Genomic DNA, 20,063 nt, shown 5'->3' on the forward strand with positions numbered 1-20,063 from the left:
TTTCTCAGGAAATTCGGGATCAACCTACCCCTGGACCCAGCAATACCACTCTTGGGAATATACCCAAGAGATGCCCTATCATATGACAAAAGCATTTGTTCAACTATGTTCAAATCAGTGATATTTTAAATATGTATGAATTTTCCATAATAGGACTGTTAAATAAGAAAACCTATTCCCTTAAATCCTATCGTGAGTAAATTTTATTTTTTTTTCAGAATCATGCTCATGAACATTTCATGGATCTTGGGGATTCTAAAAAGCAACAAGCAAATCAACACAATTACCGTACAAGATCTGCACTGGAAGAAATGCCTAGGCCCTTGGAGGATATAGAAAATGGGACTAGTTCTTCAGATGTAAGATCTTAGCACATTCCCAAATATCTATATCACTTGTACTTATTTTTCAAAAATGACTTTCATTATTTGCATTTTTTGATTATAAATGTAATTTTTATATGGCGTGTTAGATTTCATAGTAGCCATATCTTTCATTTACTATAGACCTACTTCCAGAGATGCCACAAATTCAGCCTCAAATTTGCAAAACAAATAGTCCATATGGGTTATTCTTAGTTTTCTCTGGTAAAATTTTAGAATACCTCAGGAGTAGAGTATGTCAAGTACAAAATGCTAATTAATAGAAATCCTGCTGTAGGGTTTTTATTGCTGTGAAGAGACACTGTGACCACAACTCTTACAAGGAAAATATTTAATTAGGGTGGTTCACTTAGAGTTCAGAAGTTCAGCTCATTATCATCATGCCAGAGCAAGGTGTGTGCAGGCAGACATGGTGCTGGAGCTGAGAGTCCTACATCTTGCAGGCAAGAGGAAATTTACTGACAATCTGGCTGAGGGAAGCTTGAGCAAAAGAGACCTCAAAACCTGCCTCATGGTAACACACTTTCTCCAACAAGTGGAACTCCTATGGGAGTTATTTTCTTTCAAATCACCACATACTTTAAGGGTTCTGAGATTCAAAATGTTTAAACTTTATATCTGTGTAACATTAAATGGTGACTAATCATTAAATGAGGTTCCCTTTACATTAAAGCAGAACTGTGAAATTGTTACCATGCTGCTCTGCTCTAGTGTGACTAAGTAGTAATTGGAAGCAGTTGACCATTTTGATTACTTTTAACCTCAGTAACATTCAGAGCTTTACTATTACTTGTGCACAGATTTCTCTACAGGTATTGTCCATACCAGTTTGTTTGTACATTTTTAAAAGTGAAGTCAATCAGCAAACAGCAGTTATCTTATACAGAACTTCAATCTAAATCCTTTTTTCCTCCCTTCATACTTCTTAACTGTTTTAGTCTTGAGAGATGTATATACCCTAGATGATGATAGTTACTCTATTTTGAAACCAAGTTGTTTCTTGGTGTTAAATATATTTAAGAATTTCCTTGAGTATCTGAGGTATCCCTATAAACAGTGTAAGTTAGTCTCCAAATCTCTGGTAGAATGAAGTTATATTTCTACAGCCCAGTACTTAGGAGACTGAAGCAGGATGCACTTGAGTCCAGAAATTTGAGGCTTGTTTTGGCGATAAATGTTTAGACTCTATCTTAAAAACATTTTTTTTAATTAAAAGTTAGAAGAAAAATTTCAGTTAATAATTCTGTGATTTCTTTTTCCAGTAGGATTTACCTTTTTTATTTTCTTATAGACTAGGGTTTTGACTAATAAAGAAGATTCTTGAAAGAAGGAAAGAATGTTTTCTCATATTAGCCAGAATAAATCAGCTGTTTAGTCACTTTTCTTTGCAAGCAAATTTTCTCTTTTGTCTGGTATTTCTTCTTTTCCATGTGGTTAGTCTTTGTCAGATTACGCTACCTCCCACAGCCCTGCCTTTTTGTTTTCTTAGAATAGTTGCTTTTTGCTAGGTCCACATTTTCTTCCAAGAGTAACCAGTGGCCTCACAGTGCTTAACACAATGTTATAATTACCTAAAAATTATGTTAGTATACGTTAAGTTTTAATGGTGTGCTTATTCTAGCGAAACAAGAAAACTACAAGTTAATTTAGCCTGATATGAGAAATTCAGAGGAAGGTTTGATTTTTATTGAATAGTATATTGCTCAAACCTAAACCCAGTGATATCAGACTCATGAATAGGTCTTTGCAACTTTGTCCATCTGTTGTTTATTTGGGAAGACCAAGGAATATAAAGTATACATGGACAAATCATTTGCTTTGTAAGATCTTTATTTTTGACAGATTTATAATATTTTTTATTACTTTAAAAAAAATGCCAATCCAAATTCCCTCCTCCCACTCCCTCTACACACTCTTCCCCCCACCTCCGTCCAGTCCTAAGATAGGGCAAGGCACCCTGCCCTGTGGAAAGTCCAAGGCCCTCCCTACTACATCTAGGTTGAGCAAAGTATACATCCAAAGAGAATAGGATCCCAAAAAGCCAGTACATGCATTAGAGACAAATCCCAGTGCCACTGTCATTGGCCCCTCAATCTACCCCAACTGTCAACCACATTCACAGGGACTAGTTTGATCCCATGTTCGTTCACTCCCAGTCCAGTTGGAGTTGGTGAGCTCTCAGTAGCTAATGCAAACTGTCTCAGTGGGTGAACCCTTCATGGTCCTGACTTCCTTGCTCATACTCTCTCTCACTCCTTCCACTCTTCAACTGGACCTTGGGAGCTCAGTCCAGTGCTCCGATGTGGGTCTCTGCCTCTGTTTTCATCTATTGTTGGGATGAAGGTTCTATGTTGATATTTAAGGTAATCATCAGTCTGACTACAGGGCAAGGCCAGTTCAGGTACCCTCTCCTCTACTGCTTAGGGTCCTAGCTGGGGTCATCCTGCTGGATTCCTGGGAATTTTTCTAGAGCCAAGTTTCTTGCTAACCCCATAATGGCTCCCTCAATCAAGATAACTCTTTTCTTGCTCTCATTTATGTCCTTCCTTCATCTCAACCATCCTATTCCCTCAAGTTCTCCCCAACCTTTCTCTCCCCCTTCTCCTCTTCCTTCTACCCCCTGCCCCCATGCTCCCAAATTTTGTCAGGCGATCTTGTCTGTTATAATATTCTTTTAAATACAAAATTTTATGAAGTATTTTTACTATTCAATTTATTAGGAACTTGGATATTTTGACAGTTACATAAGTGGCATAAAAATTTCAGTTAAGTTTAGCATCTTTTTAAAGCTGTTAAATTTTTTTAGAAAAACTGAAATATGTTAATGGAAAATAATTTTTAGTGGAAAGAAGCCTAACCGTTTTGGTTGAACTATTTTGTCTTTTATTGTTTTGAATTTAGAAACAATAATTCTATATCTTTTATTTCCCTCTAAGGAAATAACATGAAATACAAAAACAACTATAATTTGTTTATAGATTCAGTTAGTTTTCCTAAACACTTGAATAGTTACATACTTCGCAGTCTACACTAAAACACCAAAATAGAAATTCTTTTTCCTTTAGAAAATAAAAAAATACACAAGCAGCAGTAAACAGACTCACCAGGTTGGATTTATGTGTTTATTTCTAAAATATGTAAATAAATAAACGTAAAGAAAAAGGCCAGTGAGAGAGAGAGCTGAGGGTCGAGAAGGGTGAAATGATACGATCATATTTTAATTAAAAATTTAAAAAATAAAGTATTCTGTTACTAGAAAAGTGTCTCAGCAATTAAAAGCACTTACTGCTTTTCTAAAGAACTTGGGTTCAGGTCCCAGCACTCACATGGAACTCTACAACTGTCTGTAATTCCAGTTAATTCCATGGTACTAACCATCCCTCTGGTGTCCAAGCAGCAAGCACACTTGTGGTGCAAATGCAAAAATGACACAGACATTAAAATATATATATATATATATAGATATATATATATATATATATATATATATATAATTTTATGTAATTCATGTAAAAATAAATAATTTTTTAACGATTATTTTATTTAAATGATAAAGAATGCTCTCTTCTTGGACTGGTTTGGATGTTCCCAGCAGGTATTAAGACTGAATCATTCTTGTTGAAAATTGTTTAGGCTTTGGACAACAATGACATAGATTCAAATGAAGCTTTTTTTTTTCTAATAGTTGTGCTGCCTCAAACAAACTTCTGTGACTTAAACTTTTACTTCTTGTATTGAGATCAATTATTTCTAATCCTTGTTAAGTCTAAATATAAGATGACAAACACAAAGCACTTACAGCAATTCTGTAACTCTGGGAACTGTTACTATTGGAGCTTTTTTGTATGAAGAAGATTCATAAGAATTACAACAAAAGATATAATATAGCTTTTGCATGGTATTCTCTCAACTTTTAATATAGTCACTAAGAGGAGAAACAGTTTCTGTCTTTTTTCTTATAATAATCTCTCATTGGATAAAATAAGTCTAGAGATGGAATATCCTGTTTTGTAAAGTTGTCTTAAGAAGTAAACTATAAATTAACTAATTTTAAGATTCTAAAATGGTAAAACAGCTTTTAAAAGGTTTAAGAAGTATAAATAAGTTTCAACTGTTATCTATGGGGTTTGATGTCAGTCATTTTAATAAATTTGTTTTTAGTATTTTTTAAATGAAGCCTATTGTTGTGGTATAAACCTGTAATTCTAGACTTGGGAAACATGAAAGAGAATTACAAGGCTAGCTACATATAGATGCAGCTAAAGACCTGGCCTGCTATGTCCAAACCCTGTATTCAATTCTCAGTTCTGAAAAATAAATTAAAAATGAAATCTGGCAATTATCCGAGAGGTGTTCTGAATCTGCTATTAATAGAGTACTCTTATGAACATTTGTTTAAACTTTTTTTGAAAAAGTACTAAAGTTGTGTTTTTCTATTTACCAAGTCAGGTTTCAGGTATCCTTTTGCTCTTGGGCATTATCTTAGGAAGTCTGTGCTCCCTCTTTCAGGAAGGTGAAGTGGTTGCTGTCAGTGGTGGGACATCTGAAGAAGAGGAGAGAGCATGGCACAGTGATGGCAGTTCCAGGTATAAGTGAGGGGAGTTTTACTTTTCCAACTGCTCTACTTCTGCCCATCCAAATCTTGGATACAAACTTATTTGGAAGGGTCTTTTATTTTAGGTATTCTTTTACTTTAGGTTGTCTTTATAGAAAACTTGCAAGTAGATTTATAAAGTGGTATTTTTAAGTCATCTGCCTACGTTTTATTGTATTTCTGAATGAATTATTTATTATATAAAATTTTAAATGAGCTTCACTACTGATTTTGAGGAGTAAACATCAGATTATAAAAGTAAAGAGGGCCTCCTATTGACTTAGCTCTTATATGGATGTATTTATGGGACATTACTATTTTTTTCTACAGCACTGAAAAGAAGCTATATCTTTCTACTGATGTCCTATTTTGATCATGGAAGCAAGTTATCCTTCAACTATTTATGGTAGAATTTCACATTTTTAGAGGCCTAATAGCTTTAGCTGCATTATAAGTTTTTAATAGTCTATGATAATATACCCTTGGGGGAGGATGTTGAAATAGGAGCCGAGGACTGCGTCCAGGCACCCGGCCGCCCTCACGGCTAGCTCTAGCTTATGCCCCGAAGTAATTACACGGAAACTGTATTCTTTTAAACACCGCTTGGCCCATTATATCTAGCCTTTTCTCGGCTAACTCTAGCACCTGGACTAGCCCATTTCTAATAATCTGTGTAGCTCATGAGCTGGCTTACCAGGAATGATCTTAACCTGTGTCTGCCTGGAGTGGGAGAATCATGGCAACTCCTTGACTCAGCTTCTTTCTCCCAGCATTCTGTTCTGTTTACTCTTCCCACCTATGTTTTAACCTATGAGGGCCAGCCAAGCAGTTTCTTTATTTTTTAACCAATGACCTTCCTCCATCAGGAGGAAATTATTAGTTGTTCATTATATTTTTTTCCTGCTTTAGCAGTTCCTAAAATAGACTTCCAAAGGAAACATTAAGTAGAGGCTCTAAGATTTCTACAAGATTCTAATAAGTTCTAGGATCAAAGGCTTTCCTGTCCTTTAGTGGTGATTCTTTATTAGTTTTCTGTTTTTGAAGGAGTGCAGGGAAAACAAGTTTGCATTCTTTTGGTTCAGCACTAGAAATAGTGTATTTTTAACTAGAATTTAATAATTCTTACACTGAAGGAGCACTGGTGGTGTTAGCAGTTGAGGATCTTCGTTATGAAAAACATGGCTTATGAGGCTCATATTTGTGTTGGCATCAGATCTTCTATGAAGAACTGAATATTCCAGTGGCCAGCAGCTGATGCTCATAAGTTGAAGAGAACCCATACTAGAAGAGAGTGTTAAAAGTATTATTTAGATTCTTTAAAATTCATTTTAAAGGTCATGCATGGGGGCACATGCTATATACATAGTGAAGTCCAGGCCAGCAAGAAGTAAATAGGGAGATACCAGAAAAACCCAACAACAAAATCTTTTAAAAAGTCAAATCGTAATAGAAAGTACTTTTTATTTCTTTGCTTTTCATCTGGAATAATTGCTCTTAATAAAGAGTTGGGTAAATGAAAAGAGGATTTAAACCAGGGAAAAGGCCTTGATGGAGTAAAGCTACAGTCTAACATCTGCTGTTAGATTACTGGTTAATATTGGAGCTTTAACAAAGAGTCAGGTAAATGAAAAGATGATTTAAATCAGGGAAAAGGCCTTAGTGGAGTAAAGCTACTGGCTAACATCTGCTGTTAGATTACTGGTTAATATTGGAGCTTTGAGATCGTACATCACATGAAGCTAGTGGTTTAATGTAATTTGATTATATATTTTGTCATAATCTAACTCATATCTCTTTATGACATTTATGATTATAAACCTATTCAAATTAAGGAAATATAATGTATTAAAATTAAACAGAAGATAATATAGCTAGATATGTGTAGGGTGTCATCTCAGGACTAGTATGTCTATAAAGGTAAGCTGTAAAGGTAATGGCAAGTATGATTGTTGGTGTCATGTAAGAGTTCATCCTGTATGCGTCTCCATATTGGGGGTAGATAAAATAGTATTCACTACATATATTACTCTTAGAGTTGGAGAAAAAATACATTTTATTACCAAGCCATACTACTACCTTGAAATTAACTTTGTTTTATATGCTTAGTAATGTTTATGCATTTAGCTTTCCTATTGTGTAGACATACTTTTTAGGTACCAGTTCCGTCTCTGCCTAGTATAAGAATTTGAACTTCGTCCTTAAGCCAGGCATGTTAACGAATGCCTTTAATTAAGTCCAGTACTCTGGAGGCAGAGGCTGGTAGGTTTCTATGAGTGTTGCAGGAGCTGTGGGCTGCGTTACCCGAGATAACAACACAGAAACTGTATTCATATAAACACTGCTTGGCCCATTTCTATTAATGTGTGTAGCGCACTCCAAGGTGCGCTTACTGGGAAGATTCTAGCCTATGTCCATCCTGGGTCGGAGCTTCATCGCATCTGCCCTGGAGAGGAGCAGCGGCTGGCATCTGTCTAAGGCGTCTTACCTCACCACCTCTTCCTCCCAGCATTCTGTTCTGTTTACTCCACCCACCTATGTTCTAACCTATGAGGGCCAAGCAGTTTCTTTATTAATTAACCAATGACCTTCCTCCATCATATAAGTTAGAAGACAGACAGACATATTGAGGCACCCCATCTTAAAAGTAAAAAAGAATTTCATAGTAGTTAGTTCAGTGGTAGAGTGTTTACAAGGCTTCAATCCCAAAGCACTTCAAAGACCTTTTTGAAAGGAATTCCAAGATCCCCTCATAAAAGAAATATTTGTGTTTGCCTACTATGGTATGTGCATGCTGGTTTTCCAGAGCCTGTTCTACTTCTGTTTGAACTGAAAAAGATGATACTTCATTCCATATTTTTTGTATACCATACACACACACACACACACACACACACACTCGTATGTATGTGTATATATATACACACAGCAGTATGCTTCTTAAAATTATAAAAGGTTTTAAATTTATTTTTCCACGAAAGTTATAAGATTTGGTTTTAGATAATGAAGGTAATGGGGAGTTGATCAAAATGAAATAACTTTTAGTTCATTCATGCTTTTTTATCTTTTCATATTTTTTCCTTTAGAAAATGGTCTTCAAACTATACCCTGTGTGATTTCAAAGTTTCTCCTTTCCTTCTAGTGACTACTCCAGTGATTATTCTGATTGGACAGCAGATGCTGGAATTAATTTGCAGCCACCAAAGAAAGTTCCTAAGCATAAAACCAAGAAAGCAGAAAGTAGTTCAGATGAAGAAGAAGAATCTGAAAATCAGAAACAAAAGCATATTAAAAAGGAAAGAAAAAAAGCAAATGAAGAAAAAGATGGACCAACATCACCAAAGAAAAAAAAGCCCAAAGAAAGGAAACAAAAGGTTGATTTAAATTTTTTATGTCTAATGTTTTCTTCTGGGGTAATAAAGCATAAATGTGAAACATCCAACATAAACATTTTTGAGGTTTATTAACAAATAATAGAAAAAATTCAGAGCTGAGTAGAACTAGTGGTTGCTTCTGTGCTTTGACTGCTTTGCATAGCACCTTTCAATGCTATAAAGTAGTCATGTTTCCTAAAAGAAGGGACTAGCTATTCTCCCATTATAGACTGAATGTAGCCATATATGACATGCAAAACAAATATGTGTGGCTATGTTTCGGTAAAACTTGATTAATAAAATACTCAGTAGATTATTCTTTTTGACCATAGCTCATTTGCCATTCCTCCTTATTTATTCAGTCATCTTTTTAAAATAGGTCAGCTCTTAATAGTTTTTGTGCCTACAATTTGCAGTGAAGCCATCTCTCCCACAGAGGAATTATCAAAGGCTTTTGCTTTTTCATTATGTTCACTATGTGAGAACACTCCTGAGGCATTAAACTGAAAATGCCGTATACGGTCAATAGGAATAAGAGGAAAATGTACATTGTAAAGTAATTCTAGGAGTGCCTCCTACAAGTGATGTTCTTTGCTGTCCTGGTATTGCTTCTTTTGTATGATAATGAGCGCATTCAGAGTGGTTTAGCTGTAGGTGTAGAACACAGCTTAATTTTATATTAGTTCATAATTAATTTAGTTAAAAACAAACCACAACAAAATAAAGTATAGAACACATAAAGTTTCTCTACTTAAAGATAATATTAGGTTTCAGTGGGGTTTTTTTCCGTCCATTTCTCATCCATGTAATATAATACTATAAAGGCTATTGTCATTAGATCATTTGTTGGTGACCAATAAAATTAAACTTTTACTCGGGGGCATAGGGTTGTTTGGCTGTTTTTGTTTATTCCATGGGAGGTAAAAAGTAAAAGACCTGGTTTGACAGTACTCATTTCAGAAAAGGTGTGTGTGTGTGTGTGTGTGTGTGTGTGTGTGTGTGTGTGTGTTGGGAAGAGCATAAGTGAGTAAAAGAACAAAATGGCTACTTTCAGTAAGGGAGAAGACTTTTCTGTGGGGGGTGCGTCTGTATCCCAGCAGGGAGGAAGTGGAAGGAAGGAAGGAAAATTAAGAATTCAAGATCAGACTCTACTAACATAACAGGTTTGAAGCCAGCCTTGGTTACATGTCTAAAGAGTGAGTGACAAAGACAAAGTAAGAGGGAATAAATGCGAGTGGATGAATGAATATTAAGGAGACTATTCTTAGGTTATTTTTAGTAGTGTAATGTCCAATCCATGGAAGTAATATTAGCTGTCATAAAAGCAACTACTAGCCTTCAGAATCCTTCACACTGCTTAGTCTTACTCTGTTACTGCTCTCTCACTAAAGTTGGGTTTTTCAGACTGTTGAACATATTTTAATTTGCTGTATGTAATGTTTATAAGATAACTTATTTGAAAGGAGAAGAAACCTCAAGAGTTTATAGTTTGTTATCTATAAGGATGTTTTAGAGAGTTTTGTGAAGGTTGTGCCTTTTGCTTTTTCTCCAGCGCTCCATCAGTGATATGGAGAAGTTAAATAACCATTGCCAGGTCTGCTACTTTTCTAGAGGCTTTAATGCTCAAGACTAAAATCTTTGTACAGAGGTCATTTCCTTGTATTTTAAGATATTACTTATGCTGTTCCATACTTTTGTCAGAGATTGGCTGTAGGAGAGCTAACTGAAAATGGTCTTACATTAGAAGAATGGTTGCCTTCGACATGGATTACAGATACACTTCCTCGAAGATGTCCATTTGTGCCACAAATGGGTGATGAGGTACCACTAAACTTTAATTTTAAAAATTATTTAAGTTTTTTTACGTAGTAACTTCAGTATCTTTTTTAATTTTGAATCATACTTCCAGAAGGTTGCTATAGGTTCCTAAAAAAAGCATCTCATTCCAGTATTGGAAAAATACAACCAAAGATGTAGCAGTAGTTTTCATCAGGACTCGTATAAATACATGATAATTTAAATATTATGAAAGAACAGAAACTTTTCTGCCATGTTTAAAACTGACATATTTTGATGAAGGGATTTGATTATTATTTCTTACTTTGTTTTAAGGTTTATTACTACTATTACAAGTTTTTTAAATGTTTTTCTGAGATGTTTATATGAGTACTATATTTATATCATTTCTGTTCCTCTCCCAGCTCCTTTGTCTTACCCTTTCAAATTCATGGCCTTTTTATTTTTGCGTGTATGTATACACACATACACACACACACTACTTATATGTAAATGTGGTCAGCTGGGTCCATTTAGTGTTAAATATGTGCATTTGTTTAGGACTTATTACTTCCTAGGGACTTGCCCCTGTAGAAAACCGATTCTCCCTCTTCAAGCAGCCATTAATTGCCTGTAGCTCTTCATCTATAGGTACGGCCTTTTGAGGTTTCCTCCATCTATATTCTTAAGTGAAAATGCATTTATTTTTCTTAATTTAGAATTAAATGTATGGAAAAGATTTAGTACTTTCTTTTTATTCAATTTTATATCAAAAATTTCATTCACTCATATTGATAAGTTATCTTTTCTTAAGGTCTATAATCTTAATTTAAGAAACCCCTTTAAACTGTAGTTAAGAATTTGAGATTAAGACTATATCAGAATTTCTCAGAACAGTATCTCCTTATTTTATATACAGATTGAAGAGATGATATCTAGTATCCAACAGACTAATTGTAATAATACTTAAAATAGAGGCTTCATTTTTTAAAGCACAGTAATTAATATTTATAAAGTATATATTTATAAAGTAGGAACTAACAATTTTTAAATGAAAATAAATGGCTGTCCCCACCCTCCATGAGTCTCAGAGACAGTTGGAAGCTTCCATGTGGCTCATTGTCTTCTCACAGAGGTAACAGGAACATGAGGTATTTTTCTAGTGCCTTGAGACATCTCAAACAGCAGGAGTTAGCGGGTAAAGTGGGCGTGGAGGTGATGAGAAGAAAATATTTGGAGATGATTTAGGAGCTACAGAGTTCAGTAAGTCCAAAGAGTGTGTGGCAAGTGATCAGGTGTTTGCCCAAAAGAAAATGATAAGAGAGTTGAGATTTTCCTTGAATGCAGTGTGGAGAATCTTTGTAAGGTTATATGGGCAGATTTGCTTGTGTTTTGTAAGCTGTGGTGTATTACAGTATAACACACTTTTGTCTATGCAGGTTTACTTGCAAATGTTCATTGCAGTGAGTCATTGGTCTGGTTTGAAGCTGTGAGGATTTAGGCCCATAGTGTAGCAGTGATACTTACTAACAAATCATGTAGCCTTAAAATGACATGGCCACAATTTTAGGATGGTCACACTGTTTGTTTTCTATTCAGATCATCTTTTCAGTTGTTAGTGCTTGAACCTTCATCACCCTCATCTGAATTGTGAAATCAGCGTCTTAACACTACTTAACCTCCAATGAATTCCAAGCAGCAGGAACAGTGAAAAATAGGATGAAGTTATGTAGGATAATTGCTATATAAAATATTATTGATTTTAAATAAACTTTTCTGGCTTGATGAGTTGGCTCAGCAAATAAAAACGCTTGTTGCTCTTGCAGAGAACCCAGCTTCAATTCCCAGCACCCACATAGCAGCTCAAAACTTTCTATTCCACTAGTCCCAGAAAATCTGATGCCCTTTTCTGACTTCTGCAGGCATTGGTAGGCATGCAGAAGGTACACATACATACAGCCAAAATTTACAAATCTTAAAACATAAAAGTTTAAGCAAGTGTTTTTATTTGTAAAAATGAGAAAATTATGTAGTGGCAGACTGTTGAAATACCTGTTCTGCAGGACAACTGCTAGGAGTCACTTAAGTCTCATCTTGAAATAGAGACACACATACATCGTACACATTAAGGATCAAACTAGACAAATGTATTTACATATACATTACCTATTTTAAATATATAAATATTAAAATCTGTTTTCACTCACATATATATGAGAATACAAAATGTTTGATTTCAAAATTTTCTACATATGTACAAACACGTGATATAAAAGTGTAAACAAAAGAATGTGACCATAGCTTAAAACCCCTGGTCATAAATAACTTTCTCATACTACATGGATTAACTTATTTTGATTCCAAAAATAAAACAATAAAGTAATAAAAGAGCTGCACATCTTTTTTTCTGGGTATACTCAAAGGAGTTGGTAATTATAGTGCTTCAGTTTTGATTAAGTGTCTTTAGACAGCTTGAGGACTAATGTTTAAAAATTCAGTATTAGAATTTGTATGTAATGTCTAAATTAGATTTTCTCTTCAATGTTAGTGTTGTCTTACACCTTTATTTTTTATATTTATTTATTTATTTATTTATTTATTTATTTTAGGTTTATTATTTCCGACAAGGACATGAAGCATATATTGAAATGGCCCGGAAAAATAAAATTTATAGTATCAATCCTAAAAAACAACCATGGCATAAAATGGAACTAAGGGTATGATATTGGCATATTTCTTTAATGCAAAAGATGCTTTTTGAATTATGAAGGAAGTTGTCTGGTTTACTCTTTTTGACTGTAAGAAACTGTATGGTGCTGGAGAAACAGTGTAGTGGAAATTGTGCTTACATGAGTGTGGGAGGCCCAGAGCAGATCCTATTCACCCTGAAATGTAGCTGCGTGGTGCCTGTCATTTGTGCCCTTCCAGTCCTTTTAGTTCAGCACTTGGGAGGCACAGACAGGGACTCGGGCAAGCTGGTCAGACTGTAGCTAGCCTGGCAAGTTACAGAATCAAAGAGACACTCCTGTCTCAGTTAATAAAGACAGATAGTGTTTAAAAAAAAAAAAAGGCATCCACCTCTTGCCTACACAAGTACACACTTTATTCTACAGAGATAATTCTTGTTTTCTGTATTGTAGGAACAAGAACTGATGAAGATTGTTGGTATAAAGTATGAAGTGGGATTGCCTACCCTTTGCTGCCTTAAACTTGCTTTTCTAGATCCTGATACTGGTAAACTGACTGGTGGATCTTTCACCATGAAGTAAGGACTGATACCAAGGCAGTGCTTTGATAGTATTGGAGTATTTTTCAAGATTGAAATAAATTTGAACATACCTTAGATATTTTTAGGTGTGTGACCTAATCAATCTGTTTCTATTTGGAATAGATACCATGATATGCCTGACGTTATAGATTTCCTAGTCTTGAGACAACAATTTGATGACGCAAAATATAGGCGATGGAATATAGGTGGGTAATTGATTTAGAAGCCACAGGTGTTCTGCATATCCTCTCCTTTCCTTTATAAATAATTTACTAATTTTCAAAATTAGAGCCTTTTTTATAAGTTTAATGTCAAAATAGTAAAGTACCATTTTTAAGTTGTGAGAATGAAATGCTTTTGTTGATGTTTAAATTTGAAAATGAAACATTTTTCCATTCCTTTTGGTTAACTGTTACAAAATTACTTTAGAATTTTTTAAGTTGTTTTATATATTGACTTAAATATTTATCCAATCATATTAATAGTAAAAATGAGGAAAAAGATGATATACTATCATGAGTTAAAATTTTTGAGCTTGGACGAACATTAAACTCGTTTGATTATTCATAGCTGTTTGAAATTGTAACATCATAGATTGTGAGCCTTATAAGCTATTTTAAATCATATGAATGGGAATGTTATTCCTTGACTAGTTCTTAGTTTCAAACAAGTCCACTATTTCATCTTTTAGAGGATATTTTAGCAGATGCATACATGGCATCGCTTAACAAATTGCATCAGTTGATGTATCAATATATTTTTTTCGGGTACTTTTGGAAGACTGGCATGTTGTTTTCCATGATTGATCTGCTAAAGTTTATTTATAACTGGGCTAAGGAAGCAAACAGGAACATGAAAAAAAATTGTAATAACACATATGTATTACATTCCCATAGTGAAAGTGAGATTTTGTTTGCTTAACTGCAAGAGTAAAACCCTGAAAGAGGGGAAAGAAGTAAATCAGAAGAAAACTGTGACAACCTCTTAAAAAAAACCAAAGTCTAGCACAGGTAAAATGTAAAACAGTCTCTAGGAAGTAGAAACCCTGAAGGACATTATCACCAAGAAGGAAATCTTCAGAAAAGAGTTGAAGTTACATTATCAAAAAAAAAAAAAAAAGTTGTAGGAAACTATATTGAAAAGTGCTTTGTACAACTTGTGTTATAGAAAGATACTTTAAATATATAAAGAAACATAGAAAAGTTGAAAACAATGAGAACATTGAAGTAGTTAAAGTTATTTGAGGAAAATAAAGGAATTGGAAGAAGTATTGTAATCTTATTTGAATAATTGCAAACAGTAATTATGGTCAAAGATAAAACTATTCTAGGATCAATGGAGTCCACATTTCTTTTATATACAGTTGTATTGAAATAAAATAATATTGTGTCATAAGCTGGTAGTATAAATAAGATATTTTGAATGAATAGAGAAACATCAGAGCATTTTTATTTAGATCTTTTAATATTTTTAATTCATAGATTATTATGTTTTCCATAGTCAGTACTCATGGTTTTTTACTTTTAACATGACAAGTATCTTCTGCCACTTAAGACCAACAATAATATTTCATGGTTGACTTTGACTGGTACTTATTGTTAACCCTGCAGTCCTGTTGTGGTTAGATTCACACACAGTATCTGATTCTTCATGTAGCAAAGCTTGTCAGTCTTGGGATAGAGTTCTAAGGCATTGGTCTATTGAGTTCATATTTTTGTATGTTTTCATAGATTTAAATAATGATCTTAGTCCTAATTTTTTTTTAAATAACTTCTCTTTAAGTTCACTATCCCTAATACATATTTGAGGAACAGTGATAGACTTAGTGCATCATGCTTAAATCTAAATTTGGATCTAACTCTCCAAGTCAAAATTGAATAGATTATAATAGGTTGTAAATATTTTCATCGTAATTCGTAAAGAATTCTAGTTTAAAAGATCCTTTACGTTGTTTTTCTGATTTTAACTATTTTATGTATGTTTACACAAATCTTTAACTCAATTTTTTTTGTAAAACATGAGCAAAGACCTTCCTTGAAAATAGTAACTGACCAATTAGTTACAACTTAATTCATTATTTCTAATTGTGTATTCAAAATGAAAAAGCACTGTAGTGGGAGACACTTAAAACTGTTTTAACATAGATAATACACTTATTATTGAGTATATGAAAGCAGTTAAAAACCAATTAATATGTTCAGTTATATGAATTTTTTATTTGAATCCGTATCTTTTAGGCTTTTGCCTATGCTAAAAGGAAAAAACTCCATACTATGACGACCACCAAAGAGAAAAACACCACACAAAAGAAAGAGTGCCTTGTAGTTTTCATATGGCAACAAGAAGCTGAAAGGATTGACATTAAGAACAGTGACCCTTCCTTGTATTAACATTTTTATTACAAGCAATTTTAGTATTATAACCATAGCAGTTGCATAAGGAAATAGACAAAAGGCATGCTTTCTTTTCCTACAAGGGCAGACAGTTTTCGCTTTTGTTTCTTTCTGTTGTTTGCTTTAGAAAAGTAAGAGAGAGTGAGTGTGTGGTGCAGTGTAAGGATGATAGAGATGGAGGGAACGCTGAGTTTGTTATGGTTTTGCTTTAATCTAAAGTCTTGGTTATTTGGGGGAAACTAATACTTAAAAAAATTAAAAATAAGCTGTAAATATTTTTAACCAGAAGTAATCCAAGTATAAATATGAAACATAGTTCTAATGGTTACTTTTTAATGCTGCGTTCGCAAAAAAAAAAATGATTAAGATGAAAAGCTTCATTACTACTGATACCTAAAAATGGTGTTAATCACATTTTTGCTATGTGTGCTTATATTCTTGGCTTATTATTGGCATATATAGATCTTCTGTCTTGTGAAATCATCCAGTTTAAGAACCTTAGAGAATTATACTTTAGGAAAAGGTATTTAACCAAAGCCAGTAGTACATGCCAATGTGATAAGACATATAGGGCTTTTTTTTTTTTTTTTCAGGTGACCGCTTCAGATCAGTCATAGATGATGCCTGGTGGTTTGGAACAATTGAAAGCCAAGAGCCTCTTCAACCTGAGTACCCTGATAGTTTGTTTCAGTGTTACAATGTTTGGTAAGAAAATATTGGTTGTATTTTCAATCAGACCTGGTTTTCATATTTTTCTCATCTATCAGTAAAGGAGTGAAAATACCTCTTTTAATACTGAAATTATTTGTTTAATGTGATTTTAATTTCTAGACTTTTTAATGGAATAATTTTGCTTTCTTAAAGCTGGGACAATGGAGATACAGAAAAGATGAGTCCTTGGGATATGGAACTAATACCTAACAATGGTAGGTGTATGTTAGGTCTGTTGCTTATACCTTGTGGAATTAGAATCAGGGAATAACTTGTAGAAGTTGATTCTCTCCTTCCTGCTTTGGTGCCAAGGATTGTACTTAGACTGTCAGGTTTCATAGAAGGCACCTGTGCCCCCTGAGCCATCTCTTCAGCCCTAGAGGGTTTTTTTGTTTGTTTTTGTTGGAGGTGAATCCCTACATTCAAGAGGCAAAGGCAGGAGGACCACCCCATCCATGTATTGAGGCCTAGTGAGGGCTACATAGTAAGAACTTTACTCAAGAAACAAACTTGATACTGTTTAAGGTTATTGTGACTAACAGATATATAATATTCCACATAAGTATTCATTATAAGCCTGTTATTAGCTATAAAATTAGATAGGGTTCAGCAATGAATATTTTAAGAGGAGGGCCTGCTTGTTTGTCCCAGCCTCCTGGCTAGCTTACACCTGTAATAACCACACAGAAACTGTATTAATTAAAACACTGGTTGGCCATTAGCTCTAACTTCTTCTTGGCTAACTCTTACATATTAGTTTAACCCATCTCCATTATTGTTTATTGCCACATGGCAGTGGCTTACTCAAGATTCTAACTGGCTTCCATCTCAGGCAGAGCATCCATGGCTTCTCTCTGACTCTGCTTTCTTCCTCCCAGCATTCAGTTCTGTCTTCTCTGCATACCTAAGTTCTGCCCTATCAGGCCCAAAGTAGTTTCTTTATTCATTAACCAATCAAACCAACACATGAGCAGAAAGAACCTTCTATACCATTTCTCTTTTTCTTTTAAACAAAAAGGAAGGCTTTAACTTTAACATAGTAAAATTACATATAACAAAACAGGTATCAAGCAAAAACTACAGTTAAAATATTTATATCTATTTTATCTTTTATCGTAACTGAGGAAAACTATAATAATAACTATCCTTCAACTCCATGAAAGACTCCAGAAGGGCATAATATTACCTAAGTAAACAGGAAGTTCATTGTAAGCAACTTCTAAAACTCTAGAATTGACAGAGACATCTCTCTGCCTGTACAGTCACCCAAAGTTCTTCTGTACCATTGAGGCATCCATCTTCAGCCTACAGGCCCATAGTATCCATCAGACTTTTCCATGAAGCTGGAAATTTTAAAGACAGTTCAGTCACTTTTTTCTGTATCCTGCAGAATGTCTCGCAGACTCTTTTATGAATCAGGAATCCTGAAAGATCGTCTCACCTTTTGACAAGTTTAGCAGTCATCTCTTTGTGGGTTCTTCTTTTCCAGTTTATGCAACAGTCCAGGCAAGAGCAGTTTCTTGCCCAAATGGCAACAAACTCCATAAGGAGCCTCTTCGATGCCCATCTTCCTCAAGAAGTAGCTTGGTGCTGCTAGGAGCAGACGTGTCTCATTGTCATGAAAAGTCCTAAGTTATTAAAACATTTTAAATGCTGTATTCCGTCTTTGAAAGATATGAAGAATGCCTATCCATCTGAAATATATTTATGCACATCTAGAAAATCTAATTAACGTGACTACAAACTTGACTATTATAGATGATTATCTATTAACCTATATTAATTATACATTACATTTTTAAATGAACTACACAATCACAATACCTTAATCAAGAGCAGAAATATATATACATATAACAAGATTGACCTTAAATTTGTGTCAATAAACCAAGATACATAACAATGCAAATTATTCATATTTATATCGTATCCCCCTTTAAATATAAAAGAACATTTATAAACAATATTTGGGAATATGGGCGTAGTTTTTTCTCTAAACTGCTTTGTGCTGTATAGGGGTGCTGCTAATCAGGTCTTTTATGGTGTAGCCTGTGTGCTAGGTTCATCTCAGCACTTGGGCGAAGTCATTTAGTTTTAAATGTGGCATCTTTTTTTTTAAGAGTACATTTGCATTTAAAAATTCTTCCATTATAAAAATAGAGATTTTTTTTTTATGACATCAATTATTTCTAAAGGAAAACTCACCAATACATACTAAAGATGTTCATTGACATGCTTTTCTATCTGCATTTCAGCTGTATTTCCAGAAGAATTGGGTACCAGTGTTCCTTTAACTGATGTTGAATGTAGGTCACTAATCTATAAGCCTCTTGACGGAGAATGGGGAGCCAATCCCAGGGATGAAGAATGTGAAAGAATTGTTGGAGGAATAAATCAGTTGATGACCTTAGGTAAATAATAACAGCGTGTCAGTGTAGTAGATCCAAGATACATGAATTGTTTGTGACTAAATTTTATGAGTCTGCCATAAATGCCACAGGTCTTCCACCAACCAGTTCATAAAGCCTTTATACACTCAGCTGACACGGTATGAACTGGAGAAGGAATGTAATCAAAAGTTGAGTTTAGTTATTTGGTTAGGAATGCTCCTTTTCTCCTGGCTTGACGAGTCTTTGCAAAGGGACAAAACATGGAATGTGGACTGATCTTCCTTGTTTTTGAAAATGAAAGTAAACAGTGACATGAAACTTGATTTTGAATTCTGGGCTTTGAAGGAGATCGTTGTAATTTTAACAACCTATACCAGAAGTTCAGAATCAACTTCAAAGGACATAGGGAGAAATTAAAAGTAAGAACTGAAGACTTTGGACATGTTGTTATATATCCAAATCTAGAAATTTTGTTTTTGTATTTTTTCCTCTCCCTATGTTGCTGAGGATCCGTCTGAGGGCCTTGCACATAGTAGGCGAATGCTGGACCACGGAGCTGTATACAGCCCCAAAGTATTAAAATGGAATTCTTATAAAAGTCATCTTTAAATACCATCAATATTTTAGATTTTAAGTAGTTTTTTTAAAAGTGATCTTTGTGCTGATAAGTTGACGTATTTATCTATTTTTCTTCATCCTAATGTATCGGTGAATTTTAAAATGCAAAAAATAGATTTATAACCTTATTTATTTTAGATATTGCTTCAGCATTTGTGGCCCCCGTGGATCTGCAAGCTTATCCCATGTATTGCACTGTGGTGGCATATCCAACGGATCTAAGTACAATTAAACAAAGACTGGAAAACAGGTTTTACAGGTTAGAGCCATTTGATGTTGCTGATAACAAAAGAACTCTTAAAACCCTCTCAGTTTTGTGTATATACAGATTGAAATTAATCCCATAGTGAACAAGTGGAACTAAGAAATACAAATCATCAACTTCTGAGTAGGTCCTTGTACTCTCTGCATTTCTTGAGAGTTTTCCTACAATGTTGATGCTGCTCATCTATGGGATTTTGAATGCATACTTAATTCTCTCATAGGCTTTTTAGAAGTCAAGCCAAAGATTTCATTTCTTCTAGTAATATACTAGAATATTGAGTTGATTTCCTATAAA

General features: G+C 34.2%; 1 protein-coding gene across 1 annotated transcript in view; it reads left to right on the top strand.

Moving 5' to 3' along the window:
* Phip (pleckstrin homology domain interacting protein) overlaps positions 1 to 20,063 on the top strand; it is a 127,514-nt gene that overhangs the window by 82,936 nt on the left and 24,515 nt on the right. The window contains exons 21-31 of the mRNA XM_026779098.1: positions 219 to 359; positions 4,893 to 4,969; positions 8,117 to 8,348; positions 10,050 to 10,169; positions 12,734 to 12,841; positions 13,265 to 13,389; positions 13,516 to 13,598; positions 16,379 to 16,490; positions 16,650 to 16,711; positions 18,752 to 18,907; positions 19,643 to 19,763. Coding sequence (XP_026634899.1) covers positions 219 to 359; positions 4,893 to 4,969; positions 8,117 to 8,348; positions 10,050 to 10,169; positions 12,734 to 12,841; positions 13,265 to 13,389; positions 13,516 to 13,598; positions 16,379 to 16,490; positions 16,650 to 16,711; positions 18,752 to 18,907; positions 19,643 to 19,763 — 1,337 coding nt within the window. The remainder of the gene's footprint in view (positions 1 to 218; positions 360 to 4,892; positions 4,970 to 8,116; positions 8,349 to 10,049; positions 10,170 to 12,733; positions 12,842 to 13,264; positions 13,390 to 13,515; positions 13,599 to 16,378; positions 16,491 to 16,649; positions 16,712 to 18,751; positions 18,908 to 19,642; positions 19,764 to 20,063) is intronic.

Source organism: Microtus ochrogaster, chromosome 5 (genome assembly GCF_000317375.1).
Source record: "Microtus ochrogaster isolate Prairie Vole_2 chromosome 5, MicOch1.0, whole genome shotgun sequence".
Lineage (NCBI taxonomy): Eukaryota > Metazoa > Chordata > Mammalia > Rodentia > Cricetidae > Microtus > Microtus ochrogaster.